A 19,562-nucleotide genomic window follows, 5' to 3' on the forward strand; every position below is an offset into this window, starting at 1 on the left:
AGTCCTGCAGCGTTGCTCGAGAGATGTCATCCTTGGTATGGACTTCTTAGGCCTTCATGGTGCAATCATCGACCTGAGGTCTAAGTCAATAAGACTGTCCACGGAAAAGGCACTACCGCCGCACACTCCGCCAAGAAAGCACGCCTTGAATGTGCTGGAAGACCAGGTCACCATTCCCCCTCGCTCCAGCGTCATCATTTCCGTCGGCACTCAGAAATCAGCAGACCTGGAAGGCGTCGTCGAGGGCGATCAGCACCTGCTTCTGAACCGTCAGATTTGCGTCGCAAGAGGCATAGCCGAGCTGCGCGATGGCAAAGGAAAGGTAGTGCTGACAAACTTCAGCCACGAATATAGGCACCTAAACATTGGTACGACGGTCGCCTACATCGACGAATTCGTGGACGCCAGCAATGCTTTCGCCTTCTTCGATGCTACTGAACCTGCTTCGAAGGATCGAGATCCCCAAACAGATTTCGACGTCAACCCGAGCCTCCCGAAGCACAAGCAAGACCAGCTTTAAGCCCTGCTCCTGCAATTCAAGGACTGCTTTTCGTCGTCGTCAAGAATTCGACAGACCCCAGTCGCGAAACATCGCATCATAACAGAAGAAGGTGCCCGACCAATCCGACAGAGCCCGTACCGAGTTTCGACGCGAGAACGCGAGGCTGTTAAGAAACAGGTCGACGAAATGCTACGCGACGACATCATCCAGCCGTCGAAGAGTCCGTGGGCATCCCCTGTGGTGCTAGTGAAGAAGAAGGATGGGACTCTACGTTTTTGCGTCGATTATCGTCGCCTGAACAAAGTCACGAAGAAGGACGTGTATCCCCTTCCCCGGATAGACGACACCCTGGATCGATTACACAACGCAAAGTACTTTTCGTCGATGGACCTCAAGACTGGTTACTGGCAAATAGAAGTCGACGAGAGAGACCGAGAAAAGACTGCTTTTATAACACCAGACGGCCTGTTCGAGTTCAAGGTCATGCCCTTTGGTCTTTGCTCGGCACCTGCGACTTTTCAACGGGTTATGGATACAGTACTGGCTGGCTTGAAGTGGCAGACATGTCTACGTCGTTGTGTTTTCCTCAAACTTCGACGAACACCTTCGGCGCCTTGAAGTTGTACTTCAAGCAATCAAGACCTCCGGACTCACCTTGAAGCCTGAAAAGTGCCGCTTCGCGTACGAGGAGCTCTTGTTCTTGGGTCACGTGATCAGCAAGGATGGTGTTCGCCCGGATCCGCGGAAAACAGCTGCCATCGCTGACTTCCCGACGCCCACCGACAAGAAGGCCGTACGCCGTTTTCTCGGCTTGTGCGCCTATTACAGACGTTTCGTCAAGGAATTTTCACGGATCGCCGAGCCACTGACGCAACTCACGAAGGCTGACGTCGAATTCAGGTGGGAAACGTCGCAAGTTCAAGGATTTCAAGAACTGAAACGACGCCTGCAGACGCCTCCCATACTTGCGCATTTCGACGAATACGCCGATACGGAAATCCACACCGATGCAAGCAGCGTAGGACTCGGCGCCGTCCTTGTGCAAAAGACCGACGGATTCGAAAGGGTCATCAGTTATGCTAGCCGGTCGCTATCAAAGGCAGAAATCAACTACTCCACAACAGAAAAGGAGTGCCTGGCCATCATCTGGGCTACATCAAAGTTTCGCCCCTACCTCTACGGCCGTCCCTTCAAAGTTGTGAGCGACCACCACGCCTTGTGTTGGCTAGCTAACTTGAAGGACCCTTCAGGTCGCCTCGCACGGTGGAGCCTACGACTTCAAGAGTTTGACATTACCGTCGTGTACAAGTCCGGAAGGAAACACTCCGACGCCGACTGCCTGTCTCGTGCCCCTGTCGACGCACCACCGCCCGACGACCCGGATGAGGACAGCTTCTTGGGAGCCATAAGTGCCGACGACCTCGCCGAACGACAGCGAGCCGACCCGGAACTGAAGGGCCTTGTGGAATACCTCGAGGGCAGGACCACCGTTGTTCCCAAGGTATTCACGCGAGGACTGACGTCGTTTTTCTTGCGCAACGGTGTTCTCCTTAAGAAGAACTTCTCGCCGCTTCGAGCCGATTCCCTTCTCGTAGTGCCCTCGACATTGCGACCAGAGGTCCTCCAGGCTCTGCATGACGACCCGACGTCTGGACACCTGGGTGTTGCTCGCACGCTCGCAAGAATACAGGAAAAGTACTACTGGCCGCGCCTTGTCGCCGACGTAACTCGCTACGTCAAGACCTGCTGGGACTGTCAGCGACGCAAGACACCGCCGACTAGGCCAGCCGGACTTCTGCAGCCTATCGAGCCACCTCGACGGCCGTTCCAACAAATTGGGATGGACTTACTGGGGCCGTTCCCGACGTCCAGTACCGGAAACAAATGGATCGTCGTAGCTACCGACTACCTCACCCGCTACGCCGAGACAAGGGCCCTACCCAGAGGCAGTGCCGCCGAGGTAGCGAAGTTCTTCGTTGAGAACATCCTCCTGCGTCATGGCGCCCCAGAGGTCCTCATCACCGACAGAGGTACGGCGTTTACTGCTGACCTAACTCAGGCAATACTGAGATACAGCCAAACAAGCCACCGCCGGACCACAGCGTACCACCCACAGACCAATGGCCTCACCGAGCGGTTAAACAAGACCATCGCCGACATGCTGGCCATGTATGTCGACGTCGAACACAAGACGTGGGATGCCATCCTTCCGTATGTGACATTCGCATACAACACGGCCATGCAAGAAACGATGCAAATGACGCCGTACAAGCTGGTCTACGGAAGGAGCCCGGCAACGACTCTCGACGCAATGCTACCAACCGCCACCGACGAAGACGACCTCGACGTTGCCGCCTATTTGCAACGCGCCGAAGAAGCTCGACAGCTCGCCCGCCTGCGCATCAAGAACCAGCAGAGGGTCGACAGCCGTCACTATAATCTTCGACGACGCCACATGGAGTACCAACCCGGTGACCGTGTGTGGGTCTGGACGCCGATACGCCGACGTGGGCTCAGTGAAAAACTTCTTCGGCGACACTTCGGGCCATACAAGGTGCTTCGACGTCACGGCGCTCTTGACTACGAGGTCGTCCCGGATGGCATTACGAACTCCCAGCGACGCCGCGCACGACCTGAAGTCGTCCATGTCGTGCGCCTTAAGCCGTTTTTTGCGCGTTAGCGAACCTAGGGACTGTACTTTTTCCTTTGTTATTATAATTTATTTGTGTATGCACTTGTTTTTCCTTTCCATGTTCTGTTGCAAGCATCGGGACGATGCTCTTTCAGAGGGGGGCAATGCCACGCCCACTTCTTCTTTTATTTTGATGTGTTCGAGTTTGTCCAGCAAGGACGGTTATCAACGCTCGACGCTGGCCCCGAAGCAGTGTTCGAGAAGCTTCACGATTTTGGTTGATCGTTTTGTTAAGATTGCGCGCCGCACGCGAATGTTCCAGCTTTGTCGAGAGATAACACCGCCACCAGCGATATTGCTGGAAAGTTCCATAGCGTCTGTATAAAAGCCGACGCGCTTGACCGCTTGTGAGTTTGATCGACGGACGACGCCCTGTTCGCCGCTATCATTGTACAGCGTGCATTGCTGTAGGTCTAGTTCTCATTTTCCCGGCCACAAGTTCGGCCAAATAAACAGTTTCATTCTGCAAACGCCGACTGCTGTCTTCGTCGACGTCACGACCACGTGACAATATAACAGTCACATCTGCCACGAAAATAACTTCGTTATATCTGAAAATTCATTCTAAACGTTTATTTGTAACACTTTATCTATGACATGATTATTCTTCATTTACTTTGTTACAACCGATGATTCATTATATCTGCATTCGTTATATCGAGCTTTGAGTGTTACTCTTCTTGCCCCTTCCTGTTCCTTGCTCTCTTTAGTACCGTAGGTGAGCAGAAGTGCTTTCATCCTTTGAAGTTTGAAATAGTTGCGTGCTACACAAACTACAAAAGAAAGTAAGACGGGATGGAGCTTTTTCTTTCCTTTGCAGTTTGGGCAGCATGTTCCTACGCTTGTTTAATACCAACAGACCAGTCAGCAAGGAAGATATGCACTGCATTGAACATTGCTGAACCTGCTATGGCTCTGCATAGTGAAGCATTGAGGCTCGCAAGAATGGGAATACTGGTGCAGTGCAGTTGAGAAACAGGAAGAAACTTGAATTTAAGGAGCTTGATTGGTGGTGGATTTATAAGAAAAAGTGTTATGTATAGTGGCAGTGTCACTGCTTATAGAGCACTGATGAATAGCAACAGAAGTTCGTATGTCTATTTAATACCACGCTCTAGCAACTTGTTTCTTTTTCCACTCTCTACGCCCTTCTTTTATTCATGTATTGCATCAATCTTCACTGTGCTATGGACGCGACAACATTTGCTACATAGGGACGCTGAAGGAAGCATTGGAATTGTAAACTACATACTCAGTGGAACCCACTATTCAATATTGGCTCAGAAAATGCAGAATAACTGTTGGATACGCCTTGCACTGAGAATACAAGAAATGTTAAAAAACAAGAAGAAAAGAAAAAGTCTGTTCAGTCGTGGCAAGTTTTTTTTTGTGTGCAAGCATAAGTGCCTTGTTTGTCAAATTGGCATTGTGGGCTGGATGGATGGTTGGATGGATAGATGGATGCTATGAGTGTACCCTTTATGGGCACTCATATGGGCAGTGACATGTGTGCCACCAGGCTCGACAAAAAAATTATTTATTTTTTTAGGTTGGCGTAATGCCTTGTCTACTACGATTAAATCAATCTTACTACAGTCAAACCTCGTTAATACGTACCCGCTTTAAACGTACTAACGGTTAAAACGTAGTTGCGACGAATCCCCGACCGAGCCCCATAGAGCCCAATGCATTCGCTGGCCGCTTAAGCCGTAGTGGTTCGCCCTATGCCTACCGGTTAGTGCGTACCCTGCGCCCGAGATAACTTTTTGTGCCATAAAATTTTACTGCACCGCTGATATTCTCGACGCCACAATGTGCCGCCAAAGGTTTTCCGTGTTTTCTAGAAGTGCGGAGATCGGTCGATCACCGATTCCGACTTCCGCGCGATTGCGGCGACGCCTTTGCACGTAAGCATCGGGAAAGAACGAAGGCTAGGCGGCGGCCACCGACGAACGCGCCAGCATGACTTATCGCCGACAACCTTATCACAATAAGTATCTTCAGCTATCTGCCCGGGCACGCGTGCAGCACAGCGCTACCTTAAGCCTACTGCACGCTTTTACTTGGCGACAACCTCAACGCGCTGGGCCGCCGATCGCTGCCGCCTCGTGCGGGGCTGTGTTCAAGCGCGCGCCGCTTTGTAGAAACGAAAGCAGATCGCTGTTGCGGAGTTGAGCATTGCGGGTCGCGGACGCCGCGAAACCTCGCTGCATTGACGCTATCACGCTAAACGCACGCGTACGGTACAGCAAGCGTAGCGCTGTTGTAACCATATTGCACGCTTTTATTAGGCGACCACCGAACGCGCCTCCGTTCGCTGCCAGGACCGCTACAGCGTCGCGGAGGAAGCTCTACATCGCTGCGTTAACCGAACAAGCTACTCGCTTTATTTGTGCCCGGTCTGGAACGAAGTGGGCACGAAGAACAATCCCACGACTGATGCGCGCGTGCGGTACAGCAAGCGGCCCGGTAGTGACGGCGTACGTGAGCCGAGCAGGCGACGCGCTGCACGCAACTACCCAGGAGACGATCGGCTCCACGCGGCCGTATCGCGTGTCAGTTTTCGTTTAGTAGCAGATCGCGGTACAGACGCATACACATATATTGCGGAATGCAGACACTGTCCGTTTTGTCGCTATGTCGGTCACTGCGTATCCCGGACCCTTTAATAGTTTCGAAATGCTCTTTGGCGTGGCCGCCGCGCGCTATCGGGCGGTCGTGCGAGAGTGCTAGGATATTTTCTCCACTTTGGCAAAAAGAAAGAAAAGGCTTTGCGATGGGTACTTTAGACAATATTTGCTGTGGCACTCTATTTCTCTGCTGGCGGCGATGGCGTACGCCAGGAGAGGCAAATTTGTACTTGGTGGTTAATGCGTACTACCGTTTAGTGCGTAGTTATGCCGCGTTCCCGGCAGGTACGTATTAACGAGGTTTCACTGTATAGAGAAAAACAAAAACAAATTCACAGCCCAGTTCTCTGCCCCTTATGGCAGAATGTCCTTACTTTTCCCACTATTTATTTTTGCCCTTTCTCTCCGGTTTTCTGCCACCAATACTCTAGCCGTCTTTTACTTATTTCTATCGCGGCGTGTTCAGCTTTCCATTGTTGTCCCTAAGACCCAAGGCTTCATGCAGGTTCATGCCCAAACATACACCTGAGTGGATATCTCCACATTCAATCGGAACATGCTTCATCGTTTCCCTATCTTCTCCACAGCACGTGCATTGTTCTTCTTCTTTACTGAACCTCGCTTTATGACTATGCGTTCTAAGGCAGCCCGACATTGCTTCAAACAGTAAAGCGTTCCCCCTCGAGTTATCTTAAAATGTCTCCCTCCCTATTTCCTTTTTGCCCTTTCAGTAGTTACTCAGAGCCGGTTTTTTTTCCATTGCTGCCATCCAGTAAATCCTCTCCACCTCTCTGACTTTTCGTTTAACGCTCTTTTTTGCCATATCACTTACACTGCCAGCCGTATATTTACTAGTGAGCCTCCTAGTTCTTTTTCTCCACTGTGTGTCCACGCTCTTCCTATACAAATACGGAACACCTTCTCTGCCCATCTACTCTCCTTCATATTCCTTAGCCTTTCTTCGAACCTTACTTTGCTCTGAGCTTCCCTCGCCTCAAAACCTGCCCCTCCCATATCGCCCTTTACAGCCTCATTTGTCGTCATCCCGTGAGCGCCCAACACGAGACATCCCACAGTTCTTTGTTTAACATCCATTCCTGATTGTACCTCTGACCTCATGCACACCCCTGAATTCCCAAATGTAAGCCCCGGAACCATTGCACCTTTCCACAGACTTCGAAGCACCTCGTACCTATAGTATCCCCATAACGGTCTGTGCTTCATTATTGCAGCATTTTTCTTCCTTTTGCTGCCAAGGTAATTTCCTGTACCTCTATGTACCTATCACCTTATTAACCCATAGTCCGAGGTACTTGTATTCACGTAGCCTCGGTATTTCTTGGCCGTGTATTGACACCATCATGGATGGATGGATGCTATGAGCGTCCCCTTTGTAACGGGGCGGTGACATGTCTGCCACCAGGCTCGAAAAAAAAAAAAAAAACTTCGTTGTTTTATGCTGGCCCAATACCTTATTTACATTGATTAAATCTATGTTATTATACCAAAAAACTATAAATTCACGGTCTATCTCTCTGCCTCTTAAGGCAGAATGACCCTATTTTTCCCCCCATTATTTATTTTTGTTCTTTATCTCTACTTTTCTGCCACCAATACTCTAACCGTCTCTTACTTATTTCTATCGCGGACGTGTTCAGCTTTCCATTGTTGTCCCTAAAACCCAAGGCTTCATGTAGACTCGTGCCCACATGTATACCTGGGTATATATCGCCACATTCAATCAGTACATGTTCCATCGTTTCCTTAGTTCCCCCGCAGCATGTACATTGTTCTTCTTCGTTACTGAATCTCGCTTTATAACTACGCGTTCTAAGGCAGCCCGACCTTGCTTCAAACAGTAAAGCGCTTCCCCTTGAATTATCATAAAACCTTTCCCTCCTTATTTCGTTTTTTCCCTTTCGGTAGTTACTCAGAGCCGGCTTCTTTTCCATCGCTGCCATCCAATAAGTCCTCTCCGCCTCTCTGACCTTCCGCTTAATGCTCCTTGTTGCCATATCGCCCGCACTGCTAGCCGTATATTTACTGGTGAGCCTCCTAGTTCTTTTTCTCCACTGCGTGTCAACGCTTTTTCTATACAAATACCTGAAAACCTTCTCTGCCCATCTACTCTTCTTTATTTTCCTCAGCCTCTCTTCGAATCTCATTTTGCTCTGAGCTTCCCGCACCTCAAAGCCTGTCCATCCCATATCACCCTTTACAGCCTCATTTGTCTTCTTCCCGTGAGCGCCCAACGCGAGGCGGCCCACCGTCCTTTGATTTACATCCATTCCTGATTGTACCTCTGACTTCATGCACACCACTGAGTTCCCAAATGTAAGCCCCGGGACCATCACACCCTTCCACAGCCCTCGAAGCACCTCGTACCTATTGTACCCCCATAAAGCTCTGTGCTTCATAATGGCAGCATTCCTCTTTCCCTTTGCTACCGATGCTTTCTCTTGTACCTCCATATATCTATCCCCCTCATTTACCCATACTCCGAGGTACTTGTACTCGCTTACCCTCGGTATTTTTTTTGGCCCTGTATAAAGACCGCATGGTCTTCGTGATCATTGTGTCCGCACAAGCAACGCCACCTAGGGACAAAGTGGAGAAGGAAAATGACGAACCTACAAAATGTCCTGAAAGAGGCGCTTGTGAGCCAAGAACAGCAGCGCTGGTAGGTGGAGAAAACATTCGCGTACTAATTACAACTACCATTGTGTCTAGTTGCACAAGCAAACACGAGCACAACTCAGTCGATGACCCATATGTGACCCAAATGTGATTTCCCAATGCTGGTATCAATGGGTAGCAGGTGAACCCCTTTTATGTGCAAGCGTAAATGCCCCATCTGTCAAATCGCCATCATTAAGTGTGTCAAATCCATCCTGATTAATGGAAAGATACATCCTGGGGGCAACACGCAGGGGTATAGCACCAATTCGCGTGCACGTCGCCCGTGTTTACAGAGTGAAACATCACTGTGACTTTTCTTTTTGAACCTTGCCTCGGCAGGCAGTCATCAGGGGTTTTCTACTCCGGCAGCGGCTTCGGAAGGAATTTCGGCGGGAATTCGACTCCGTCCTCAGAGATGGCGAAGGGGAAGATCCCGACGCGCCTGTCGCCACCTCAGGTATGGCGCAATATGTATGCAGGCGTGTGTTTCTTTGGTGGCATTAAAAGCATGGTCAGGGTATTGAAGAGGAAGTGGACCTGAACGCAACGATTTTTGTCGCTCTTCAGTGAAATGAGAAAACAAAGACAACAATTTTTTTTTTGTTCATTCTCTATCCTTCCTAGCAGCTTCTTGACATGAGGGTTGAACTACGTTACTTGTTTCGTACGTGCATGCTAGCTTGCTCTGATATTTGTAGCAGTCATACCCATTACTGCAGCTTTGTGTTGAATTGGGGTGTAGATGTGTCAGCAGTATGTTAGGAAACGTTTTAAAATTTGTGACTGTGTAATTGTTAGTAGTTATAGGCTGGTGGGACAACCACTGGAGTATTTTAAATGAAACGCTTTGCACCTAGTGGGGTGATTGCTTTTGCTAGCACTGGTTTATAAACTGAAGAATACTTGTGATAGAAGTAATGTAAGGCTTCAGTGATTCGTTTCCACTACTAAATGATCCTTGTTTTTATAACAGTGTGATGGAATGAAAAAGAGCATGCGTACCTTCTTTATAAGCCTGTGCACGCAGCTCACAAGCACCGTCAAATTGTTGTGCAAAATAAATTTGTGCTGTTTTGGGTACATTTCCTCCAGTTGTGCAGACAAGGATAAGGCAGTTTCAACCCTTCATATTTTGCTCTGCATCTGAACAAGAACTGCAGAGTCTCTTTTCAATGAATCAGAAGGAAAAGGTAGAGCGAAAAGTTCGGTTCAACACTGTGCTCTTTTGTATCTTGAACACTGGCTTATAAAAGTCGCATTTGCAAGACCTAGAACCTTTTACAAACTGGTAGTCATTTCATGGTCACTGTGATGCATATGCTGAACATGCCTCAACTTTTCCATTATATACCCCTTTGCTTAAGGGGTTATGGTAGTGTAGACCAACCAAAAAAGCAATTTTTTGATTTCATTACTAAAAAATAATACACCCTTTGAGGAGCAAAACCGTTTATTGGCGAGCGCGTAGGAGCGTTCGAAGCCATTTAGAAATGGCACCGAAAACTGCGCCACCTGACAGATGCAAGGGCTTGTTTACATGTTGTTTTACATCATCATTTCTGCATATGTATTTTTTTATGGTAAATATGGCTAGATTGGTTAAATCATAAGTTTTGATTGCAGATTTTCCCAGCAGTGATGCTTTTGTAGTGTACTCATTGGTTTGTTGTGAGCACTTTCCACGCATGTTTTTAAACATAAAGGCACGTTTTTCTCACTATCAGTTTTTTGAAAATTTTCGAAACTTGGATGTACCTTCTCTGGAAAACTATCCGACTGATTGCGCTGAAATTTTCTAAGATTATACTTAAATCCCTTCCTCTGAACCTACAACTTTGAAAAACTGTTTGAGTTGTAATTATGAAAAAAATTACGAACTGGAATATCTCTCTTATGACAGGTGATACGTGAAGACAATTTTTTTTCTTGAGATAAAGGTAGGAACCCATTTTTAGAGCTAGGGGTCAATGCCACTGCCATGTGGAATTAGCGTGCCAGATTTCACAGTCATACTGTTTTTCGTTTCTGAGAAAAGGTACATTTAATTTTACACCTTACTATAAACTTTGGCACTTAAATACAAAGTAGTAACAAAAGCTACAGGGTCAAAATCATGCATTGTCAAGGCCAAAACCTTTCTTATGGAGCATGCAAAATTTCTCAATAAAATATGGAAAAGTTCCTGATATATAAAGCTGAAACCAAGATGACCCGTTTACCCTACCATACCCCCTAACAGGTTGAATTAAAATTTAACATAGTTGCAATATAAGGAAGGAAATTGCCAATTTCAGTGACTTCGTTATATTGAGGTTTAACTGTACCTTCACAGTGTGGGAAATATGCCTACGATGTAGGCGTGTGCGAATATATGAATGAATATTGCAGTTATAAAGATGTTTATTGGCGGACACTCGGCGAAGATGAACGACAGCGACAGTCAAGGCGGGGCCGACTCTGCATGAGCTGCGCGCTGTCCGAAGAGGGCAACCCACTAGAAGGGGCCGGAGAGGACGACCCACTTCAGAGTTCCAATAAGCTTCGCTACAATTACTCCGGGTGCGAAAAGGGAGCTGCCTGGCGACCTAACAACTTGTCACAATGAACGGGTCATGGTACGCCTTGAGGCGCTCCACGTTTACAATGTCGCGCCCTCGACGGCGCATGTCCGAGGATGGATCGATTGGTTCGATCAGATAGTTTACGGGGGATGTGCGTTCAACAACACGGTAGGGGCCTTCGTATTTGGGCAGTAGTTTTGAAGAGAGGCCACGTGCAGTGGTAGGGATCGAGAGCCATACGAGCGCTCCAGGGAGGTACGTCGGCTCAGAAGTGATTCTATCACCGCTAATGCTCCTCTGCCACTCTTGGTCATGCGTAGTGAAGGTCTTGGCAAGTTCGCGACATTCTTCAGCAAGTCGGGCGGTAGCAGAAATCGGCGCACACTCAGACCGATCCGGCTTGTATGGAAGGATTGTGTCGATTGTGTGCGAGGGGTGCCTGCCATACAATAAGAAAAAGGGAGAAAAACCAGTGGTGCTCTGAGCGGCGGTATTGTAGGCGTAGGTGACGAAGGGCAGAATGGCATCCCAGTTGGTGTGATCGGCGGCTACGTACATGGAGAGCATGTCGCCGAGCGTACGGTTAAAGCGTTCGGTGAGGCCATTCGTCTGCGGGTGGTAAGCAGTAGTTTTGCGGTGAACAACGTTGCACTCTTTTAGAATGGCTTCGACGACTTCCGACAAGAAGACACGGCCTCGATCGCTGAGTAGCTCCTGAGGTGGACCGTGACGTAGCATGAATCGGTGGAGCAGGAAGGAGGCCACATCGCGCGCTGTAGCCGCTGGGAGGGCGGCAGTTTCGGCATATCGCGTGAGGTGGTCTACAGCGACGATGGCCCAGCGGTTACCAGCAGACGTCAGAGGAAGTGGTCCATACAAATCGATGCCAACACGCCCAAACGGCCGGTCAGGGCAAGGTAGAGGTTGCAGAACTGCCGGCGACAGGTGCGTTGAAGTTTTGCGGCGCTGACAATCGATGCAGGAGCGAACGAACTTCTGCACCTAGCGGTACATCCCTCGCCAAAAGTACCGTTGGCGGATGCGGTGGTAAGTTTTCGATACCCCAGAATGCGCACACTGCGGATCAGCGTGGAACGATTCGCATATGTCAGAACGCAGACTTTGGGGTATTACTAGTAGCCACTGGCGGCCGTCGCCGCTGTAATTGCGTTGGTGAAGGAGGTCGTCGCGAACGGCGAAATGGTGGGCTTGACGACGCAAAGCGCGAGTGGATGGTGTTGCCGATGGATCAGTCAGCAAGTCCATCACTGAGGCAATCCAGCGATCCTTGCGCTGTTCGGTAGCGATTGTCTGAATGTCGATGGAAGAAACGGCAAGGGGAGACACTGAGCTGTGGGCATTGTCGTCAGGCAAGGGAGAGCGCGACAGGGCGTCGGCGTCAGCATGCTGGCGTCCGTTGCGGTACAGTACGCGGATGTCGTAGTCTTGCAGGCGAAGTGCCCAACGGGCGAGACGGCCTGAGGGATCTTTCAATGACGACAACCAGCACAGCGCATGATGGTTGGTGACGACATCAAACGGGCGACCATACAAATAAGGTCGGAACTTCGTAAGGGCCCAGATGATTGCCAGGCATTCTTTCTCCGTGACGGTGTAATTGGTCTCGGCTTTAGTAAGCGTGCAACTTGCATATGCCACGACATATTCCGGGAACCCAGGTTTGCGCTGTGCAAGGACAGCGCCGAGGCCAACACCAAATTGTACCCCGCACCTCCACCAAATTATAAAGATGTTTATTGGCGGACACTCGGCGAAGATGAACGACAGCGACAGTCAAGGCGGGGCCGACTCTGCGCGAGCTGCGCGCTGTCCGAAGAGGGCAACCCACTAGAAGGGGCCGGAGAGGACGACCCACTTCAGAGTTCCAATAAGCTTCGCTACACAGTATTCGAATCTATGCAAATTTCAAATTTCCGAAATTTCAAAGTAGTCAAGATGATGAATATTTCTATATTGTTTTGTGTAACCCACTTGAAAAGGTTCCTTCACTGCGGCATGTTAGTATATTGACACTAATAATAGCTTGCGTTCTGTGGACACCTAGTTAAGATGAGTACAGTTGGTAATGTTTGGGATATTCTTTTATCATTGTTTTTACTTATGAAAGAATTTGCTGAGAAATGCCCAGCTGAATGAAGCACTAATTGAGAATGTTCAAATGAGGAACAGTTAACAGGTTTATTTTCTGAGGTTAGTAAGTATTTTCTGAGGTTCTTAATAAAGGTTAATGTTTTATCATGACTGGATTACAAAGCAGTTAGTTCTTTTCAGATGTCCCAACAAAAAACGCAAAATGGGTTCATAATTTTGTTTTTTTTAGCAAAGGCTGTTGCACTTTACACTTGAGCTGAGTGTACCATAACCAATGAATGTAGCAGCAGTCAACAGATGTTGTCCTCTACTTTAATTCAGCACTGTTCCTGACTTGGAGCGTTCTTTGCCTAAGCGTGCGCTCGCTTACCTTTCCACACCTGTTTAACATGCACCAACTGAATGCACTGAAGCCATGGTACTGGCTATGTGCAGTGCTGCGTTGCCACTTATGGCTTCAAGGCCCTTGTACACTATTTTTTACATTTAAGTGAAACAACATACAGTCGAGCCCGACTATATTGAACTCGTTTATATCAAATTATCCCGCATATCGAACAATTTCTAAACACGGTAAATTTACATTGAGAATATATAGCAAAAGTTACTGTTACATCGAACGAAAATAGCAACGACAACCGATATATCAAACTCCATGTGCCTCAAAAGTGCCCCAGCAAGTTGGCTTTCCCTCGCGGTGGTGGGGAAAACTGCCGGCGCCACCCTAGAAAAAGTGGTTTAGACCCGGTTGTGCACGGGCGAACACCCCCCCCCCGGCAAGAAATGATCCTGGCCCGCTCGCAGCGCTTACAGCCAATCAGAGGCCATCGTGGTTTCTCCGAGGCGCGGAGGTGGTAGAAGTGAGCGCCATTTTTTCTTTCTTTATGCTTGTGTGCCTGCTGCTGCCTGTTTTCCTCGAGTCCTCATTCAGCGTGGTCCGTGCTGGTGGTGTTGCCTGTTGGTGCTCTGTGAACTTCATTGGCGCGCTGTCGTCATGGCTTGTGCAAAGAGGCAGAATTTGCCATTCGCCGCGAAACTCACGAGCTGGCAGAGTTCCCGGGAGCTATCGACGGATTGACATTCAACGAGTTCGTCAGTGCGGACGATGATGTCGCCATCATGGTTGAGCTACAAGATGAGGACTACGTTGCAGACGTCGTGCCGACCACGAGCCAAAGCGACAGCAATAAGGAAATTGACGATGGCCCATTGCCTACATCCTCCGAAGTGATTAGTGCACTTGCGTTGGTCCAGCGCTATTGCGTGAATGTGGAAGGTTGCGGCCTCAGCTGCTCCGACTCGTTGGACAACGTGGAGGCGTGCGTGCTGTCGCAGGCAGCGAAGTCGTTGACACAGAAGAAAATCCAGGACTATTTTGTTCCAAAGTAGGGCACGCAAGTAAGCCACCATATTAATAAAGTACTTTTCTTATTGTTATGTGCCTTTGTGTCAAAATCCTATAGTGGGCCTATATCGAATTATGCCATATATCGAACTAATAAACGTTTTTTGGCGAGTTCGATATACCCGGGTTCGACTGTATTAATACTGAAATGCCCGGAGCAGCTATAAAGTGGGCGGAAAAAAAAGTCTGGCTGTGCCCCTACCTGTAGTTCTGGTCTACTACCACTGCCGTCATGACAAAGCATTTTTGTTCTTTTCCATTCTATACAGCCCTGGATGTCTTCCTTGCTTCCAGAAAGTTCCTCTTTACATTCCACCCCAAGGTCGACAAGGAGGTATGATCTGCAGAGAATTCAATGACATACTTTGAAATTTAACAAGAATTTTTCGGGTTTTACGTCCCAAAACCACAGTATTATTATGAAAGACGCTGTGGTGGAGGACTCGGGAAATTCCTACCACCTGGGGTGCACGCCTAAATCGAAGCACACGGGCTTCTAGCATTTTGTCTCCATTGAAGTGCTGCCGTGGCAGTTGGAGTTTGATCCCATGACCTTTGAGTCAGCAATCGAGCGCCATAACCATTAGACCACTGCGGCGGGTACTTCAAAGTTTGATCTGCAGTGTGAGCATGTTGAAGTAGTCTTGCCGACAGTCTTGTGTAAATATTGTTTTTTTTTTTGTTTTGTATATATTTTGCTCACCCTTGACTCGACTGTCTTTTTATGCCTTTGGATACTGCAGTTTTGTCAGTTAATGTTACATAAAGCTTCAATATTGCATGTTGCTGGGCGAGTCGGTCGTACATAATTTAAACAAGGTGCTGCGCTAAAAAGACACAGACAAGAAGAGAACGAAGACGGGCGCATACTCGCGACTAGTTTTTATTAAAAATAAAATGCATATTTATACCACACAAACCACAAATTCATCTAGATGCATGCGAGAAACCTGCCTTCATTGTGATACAATCTTACTTATGTCACTCTCGCACAAACATCTTCTTTTTTTTTTTTGGAGATGAAAAAAGCCTCGGCAAGCTCACGTGCCCACTGGATGGACATGACTACATCTGAAAATTTTCGTTCTCGCCAGCACACGCTGGCACTGTTTACCACAGGCAGCCAACGGGCATGCACTGCAGTGAAGGGGCAGATTAGACCCTTGTCCGGCCTATATCGAAAGCTGGTGTTCCCTTAGTTGTTCATTTATACACCGGCTCGTTTACGTAGTTTACATCGGCCAAATGGGCCGGTGTATAAATGAACGACTAAGGGAACACCAGCTTTCGACAAAGGCCGGACAAGGGTCTAATCTGCCCCTTCACTGCAGTACATGCCCATAAGATTGTATCAGTAAGATTGTATCACAATGAAGGCAGGTTTCTCGCATGTGCGTTGATGAATTTGCGGTTTGTGTGGTATGAATATGATTTTCTTCTGAATAAAAAATCCGGCAGGTCCCACGCACTGTGGGAATCGATGTAATGCGAAGCAGCCAGCAAAGAGCTGCATACATCGCTTTGTTTATTTTTGAGCGAAATGAAATCATTCATGCCATGGCATCTAGTTCACCATATATCGCATGTTTGCCATGCACGCATGCATGCACAATGTGGTATATACCATGCCAATGAAACGCATATTCTGGTATATACAATGCATACATACAAGTCATTTATGTTCATCACACACTCCTGTCGTGCCATACCAATTTTGGTGTATATCCAGTTATCTAAACGGCCGGAAGCGCACCATAACAGTGTCATGTAAATCAAACCGTACATGACATGCACAACATAATTCGCATGTTAGGACCTGTCATTTACGTTCATCATACAGTCACATCGCACAATACCAATTTTGGTGTATATCAAACGAGCGAAATGGCCGCGAGTCCACCATGAGCGTGGCATGTAAATCAGGTCGCACATGACTTGCCTGTCACGATTTTCATGTTACCACCTCTCATTTACATTCGTCATACAGGCGCGTCGCGCAATACCAATTTTGGCGTATATCAAGCTAGTGAAATGTCCGCGAACGCACCATGAGCGTGGCATGTAAATCATGACATGCATGTCATGGTTTTCATGTTACCACCTGTTATTCATGTTCTTGATACAGTCACATCGCGCAATACCAATTTTGGTGCATATCAGTCTAGCGAACGGCCGCGAGCGCACCATGAGCGTGCCATGTAAATCATGTCGTACATGACACGCATGCCATGATTTTCATGTTACCACCTCTAATTTACGTTCGTCATACAGTCGCGTCATGCAATACCAATTTTGGTGTATATCAAGCCCGCGAAATGGCCGCGAATGCACCATGAGCGTGGCATGTAAATCACATACATGACATGCATGTCATGGTTTTCATTTTACCACCTGTTATTCATGTTCTTCATACAGTCGCATTGCGCAATACCAATTTTGGTGTATATAAACCTAGCGAAACGGCCGCGAGCGCACCATGAGCGTGCCATGTAAATCATGTCGTACATGGCACGCATGCCATGATTTTCATGTTACCACCTCTAATTTACGTTCGTCATACAGTCGCGTCATGCAATACCAATTTTGGTGTATATCAAGCCCGCGAAACGGCCGCGAATGCACCATGAGCGTGGCATGTAAATCACATACATGACATGCATGTCATGGTTTTCATTTTACCACCTGTTATTCATGTTCTTGATACAGTCACATCGCGCAGTACCAATTTTGGTGCATATCAACCTAGCGAAACGGCCGCGAGTGCATCATGAGCGTGGGATGTAAATTATGTCGTGTATGACACGCGTGTCATGATGTTCATGTTACCACATGTCAGTTAAATGTCTCGTCATACCAGTTTTCGTATATATCCATTTATTTAAATGGCCGCGAGCGCCCCGAGACCATGTCATGTAAATCATGCCGCACATGACATGTGTGTCATGATTTGCACGTTAGGACCTGTCATTATGTTTGCCATGAACTCTTGTCACGTCATACCAATTTTGGTATATATGAAATTAACGGAATGGCCGCAAGAGCCCCAAGGCCGTGGAATCTAAATCATGCTGTTCATGACATGCATGTCATGATTTTCATGTTATGACCTGGCATTTATGTTCATAATATGGTCATGTTATTCCATACCAATTTTGGTATACATCCGATTAACGAAACGGCCAGGAGAGCACAAAGTCGTAAGCGGCTAGATAGATAGATAGATAGATACGCTCAAACTCGCAGAAGTTCGCTAAGAAATGCTTCGCTTTTAAAAACTACTCCCGAGTCTGCGCCCGTCCTCGTTCTTTTCTTGTCCGTGTCTCTTTTGTGCAGCACCTTGTTTTAATTACATAAAGCTGAATGAGCATTTGCAAGTTCATGATAAAACCTTACACAAGATTTCATTAGTATGCTTGAATAAGTTTCCTCGTGCCTATTAAAGATGGCTTCAAGGTTTCTGCTATATCATTAAGAGCACTGTTGGGGCCAGTGGATAACTCTGGTAACGATACGCCTCTTGTGCTGCAGTGTGGGGCCACATTTTAAAGGAAGTCATAACTTGACAAAAATATCAGCTTCGCTGCGTTAATATAACTATTTAAAATAACAGTGATGAAAACACTTATAATTGAAGCTTTGTGTCAAAATCAATTTATATTTCTTGGGTGTGATAGTGAAAAAAAAAAAGCTTTAAATGTAAAATTATTACTTTTCATTGCTGTGACAGTGTGTTATCTTGTAGGGAGTGTAATTTATAATGAGTTCTCTCCTGTCACTTTTTTTTTCATGCAGCAACAATTTGCGTGAGCAATGAATTCTGAAAGTGAACGCTGTTTTCCAAGCAGAATTGCACGTGGATTACTTAATTACACTGTCTTGCATACCAAGTGTCTTTTTTTGTTTTTTTTAGGATGCTGAATTAGTTTATATTTGCAGTTGAAAGTGAAAACAGGAACCTCTCTTGGGCCTATGCCAATTGGTTTTGTTGACCTATGTTAACAGTGATTACAATGCAGAAAATGCAAGAACACAATGCATAAAAAATTAATCTTAAAAATAAAAGGCAGTTAATTGACAGCTCATAGTAATGTCTTGTGATGTTTTAGTGGAATATGCCGTTTGCTGTTTTTTATGCTGTGCTGATTTACCATCTCTTCATTTGACGCAGCGGTTTGAAAGGTTATGCCGGTACATCATTGCCAGCATGGATGCTGACACATTACAGGTAAGTTACTATTGCATCAGCGAGACGACTGGCTCATGCATTTCTCTTCCTTTAAAGCCTTTGTGAAATACATCTGCAAGAGCTGTCGGCAATTTGGGCGGGTTGGGCTTGGTATTGGTAGCATTACAGCCAATGCTGCATTTTAAGAGCAGCTTCAAGCATAGATTAGGTTAGCTGTATACTTATTCTGGAAGCACTTCCTTATGTGGTGCAAAGGGACACTAAAGAGAAAAACCATTTTTCTCGTATTACTAAATTACTCTTTCACAATACCAAAATCAGCACGCTTGCTGCGAGGAGACTCTTGGCAAGCGAGAAAATGCCTAAAAAGAAAATGCGGGCAGCGGACGCCACCTTGTCAAGTTCCTGCGCCAACTGCCATGATGTCATGGATTTCGACAGTGTCTACTAGGGCATTCGCAGTTCCTAATCGGTAAATACAAAGTACGTTATCTTCTGAGGGGGCCAGAGACTTTGTATAACATGTTTCAGAAAACTTCATTGAGCCAGTGTGGCGGAAATACGAATAAAACATCTTGAAATGCATGACGTCACATGCGGAAATTTCAGCGTGAAATTTAAAAATAAGACTTTGACTTTGATTTTCTCTTCTATTAATGGGCCTATGATTGTGAAATTAACGACAATAGAGTTTTCAGAGTATAATTTATCAATTTAAACTGATTCATTGTTTCTCTTTAGTGTCCCTTTAATGTTAACATTAAACATAACAAAGAACATTAACATTTGTTACAT

General features: G+C 47.0%; 1 protein-coding gene across 1 annotated transcript in view; it reads left to right on the forward strand.

The window, feature by feature from the left end:
• The window catches only part of LOC119390540 (ubiquitin-protein ligase E3B-like), an 85,184-nt gene that overhangs the window by 9,337 nt on the left and 56,285 nt on the right, over window positions 1-19,562 (forward strand). The window contains 3 exon segments of the mRNA XM_037658149.2: window positions 8,843-8,960; window positions 14,851-14,915; window positions 18,750-18,806. Coding sequence (XP_037514077.1) covers window positions 8,843-8,960; window positions 14,851-14,915; window positions 18,750-18,806 — 240 coding nt within the window.

This window comes from Rhipicephalus sanguineus, chromosome 4 (genome assembly GCF_013339695.2).
Source record: "Rhipicephalus sanguineus isolate Rsan-2018 chromosome 4, BIME_Rsan_1.4, whole genome shotgun sequence".
Lineage (NCBI taxonomy): Eukaryota > Metazoa > Arthropoda > Arachnida > Ixodida > Ixodidae > Rhipicephalus > Rhipicephalus sanguineus.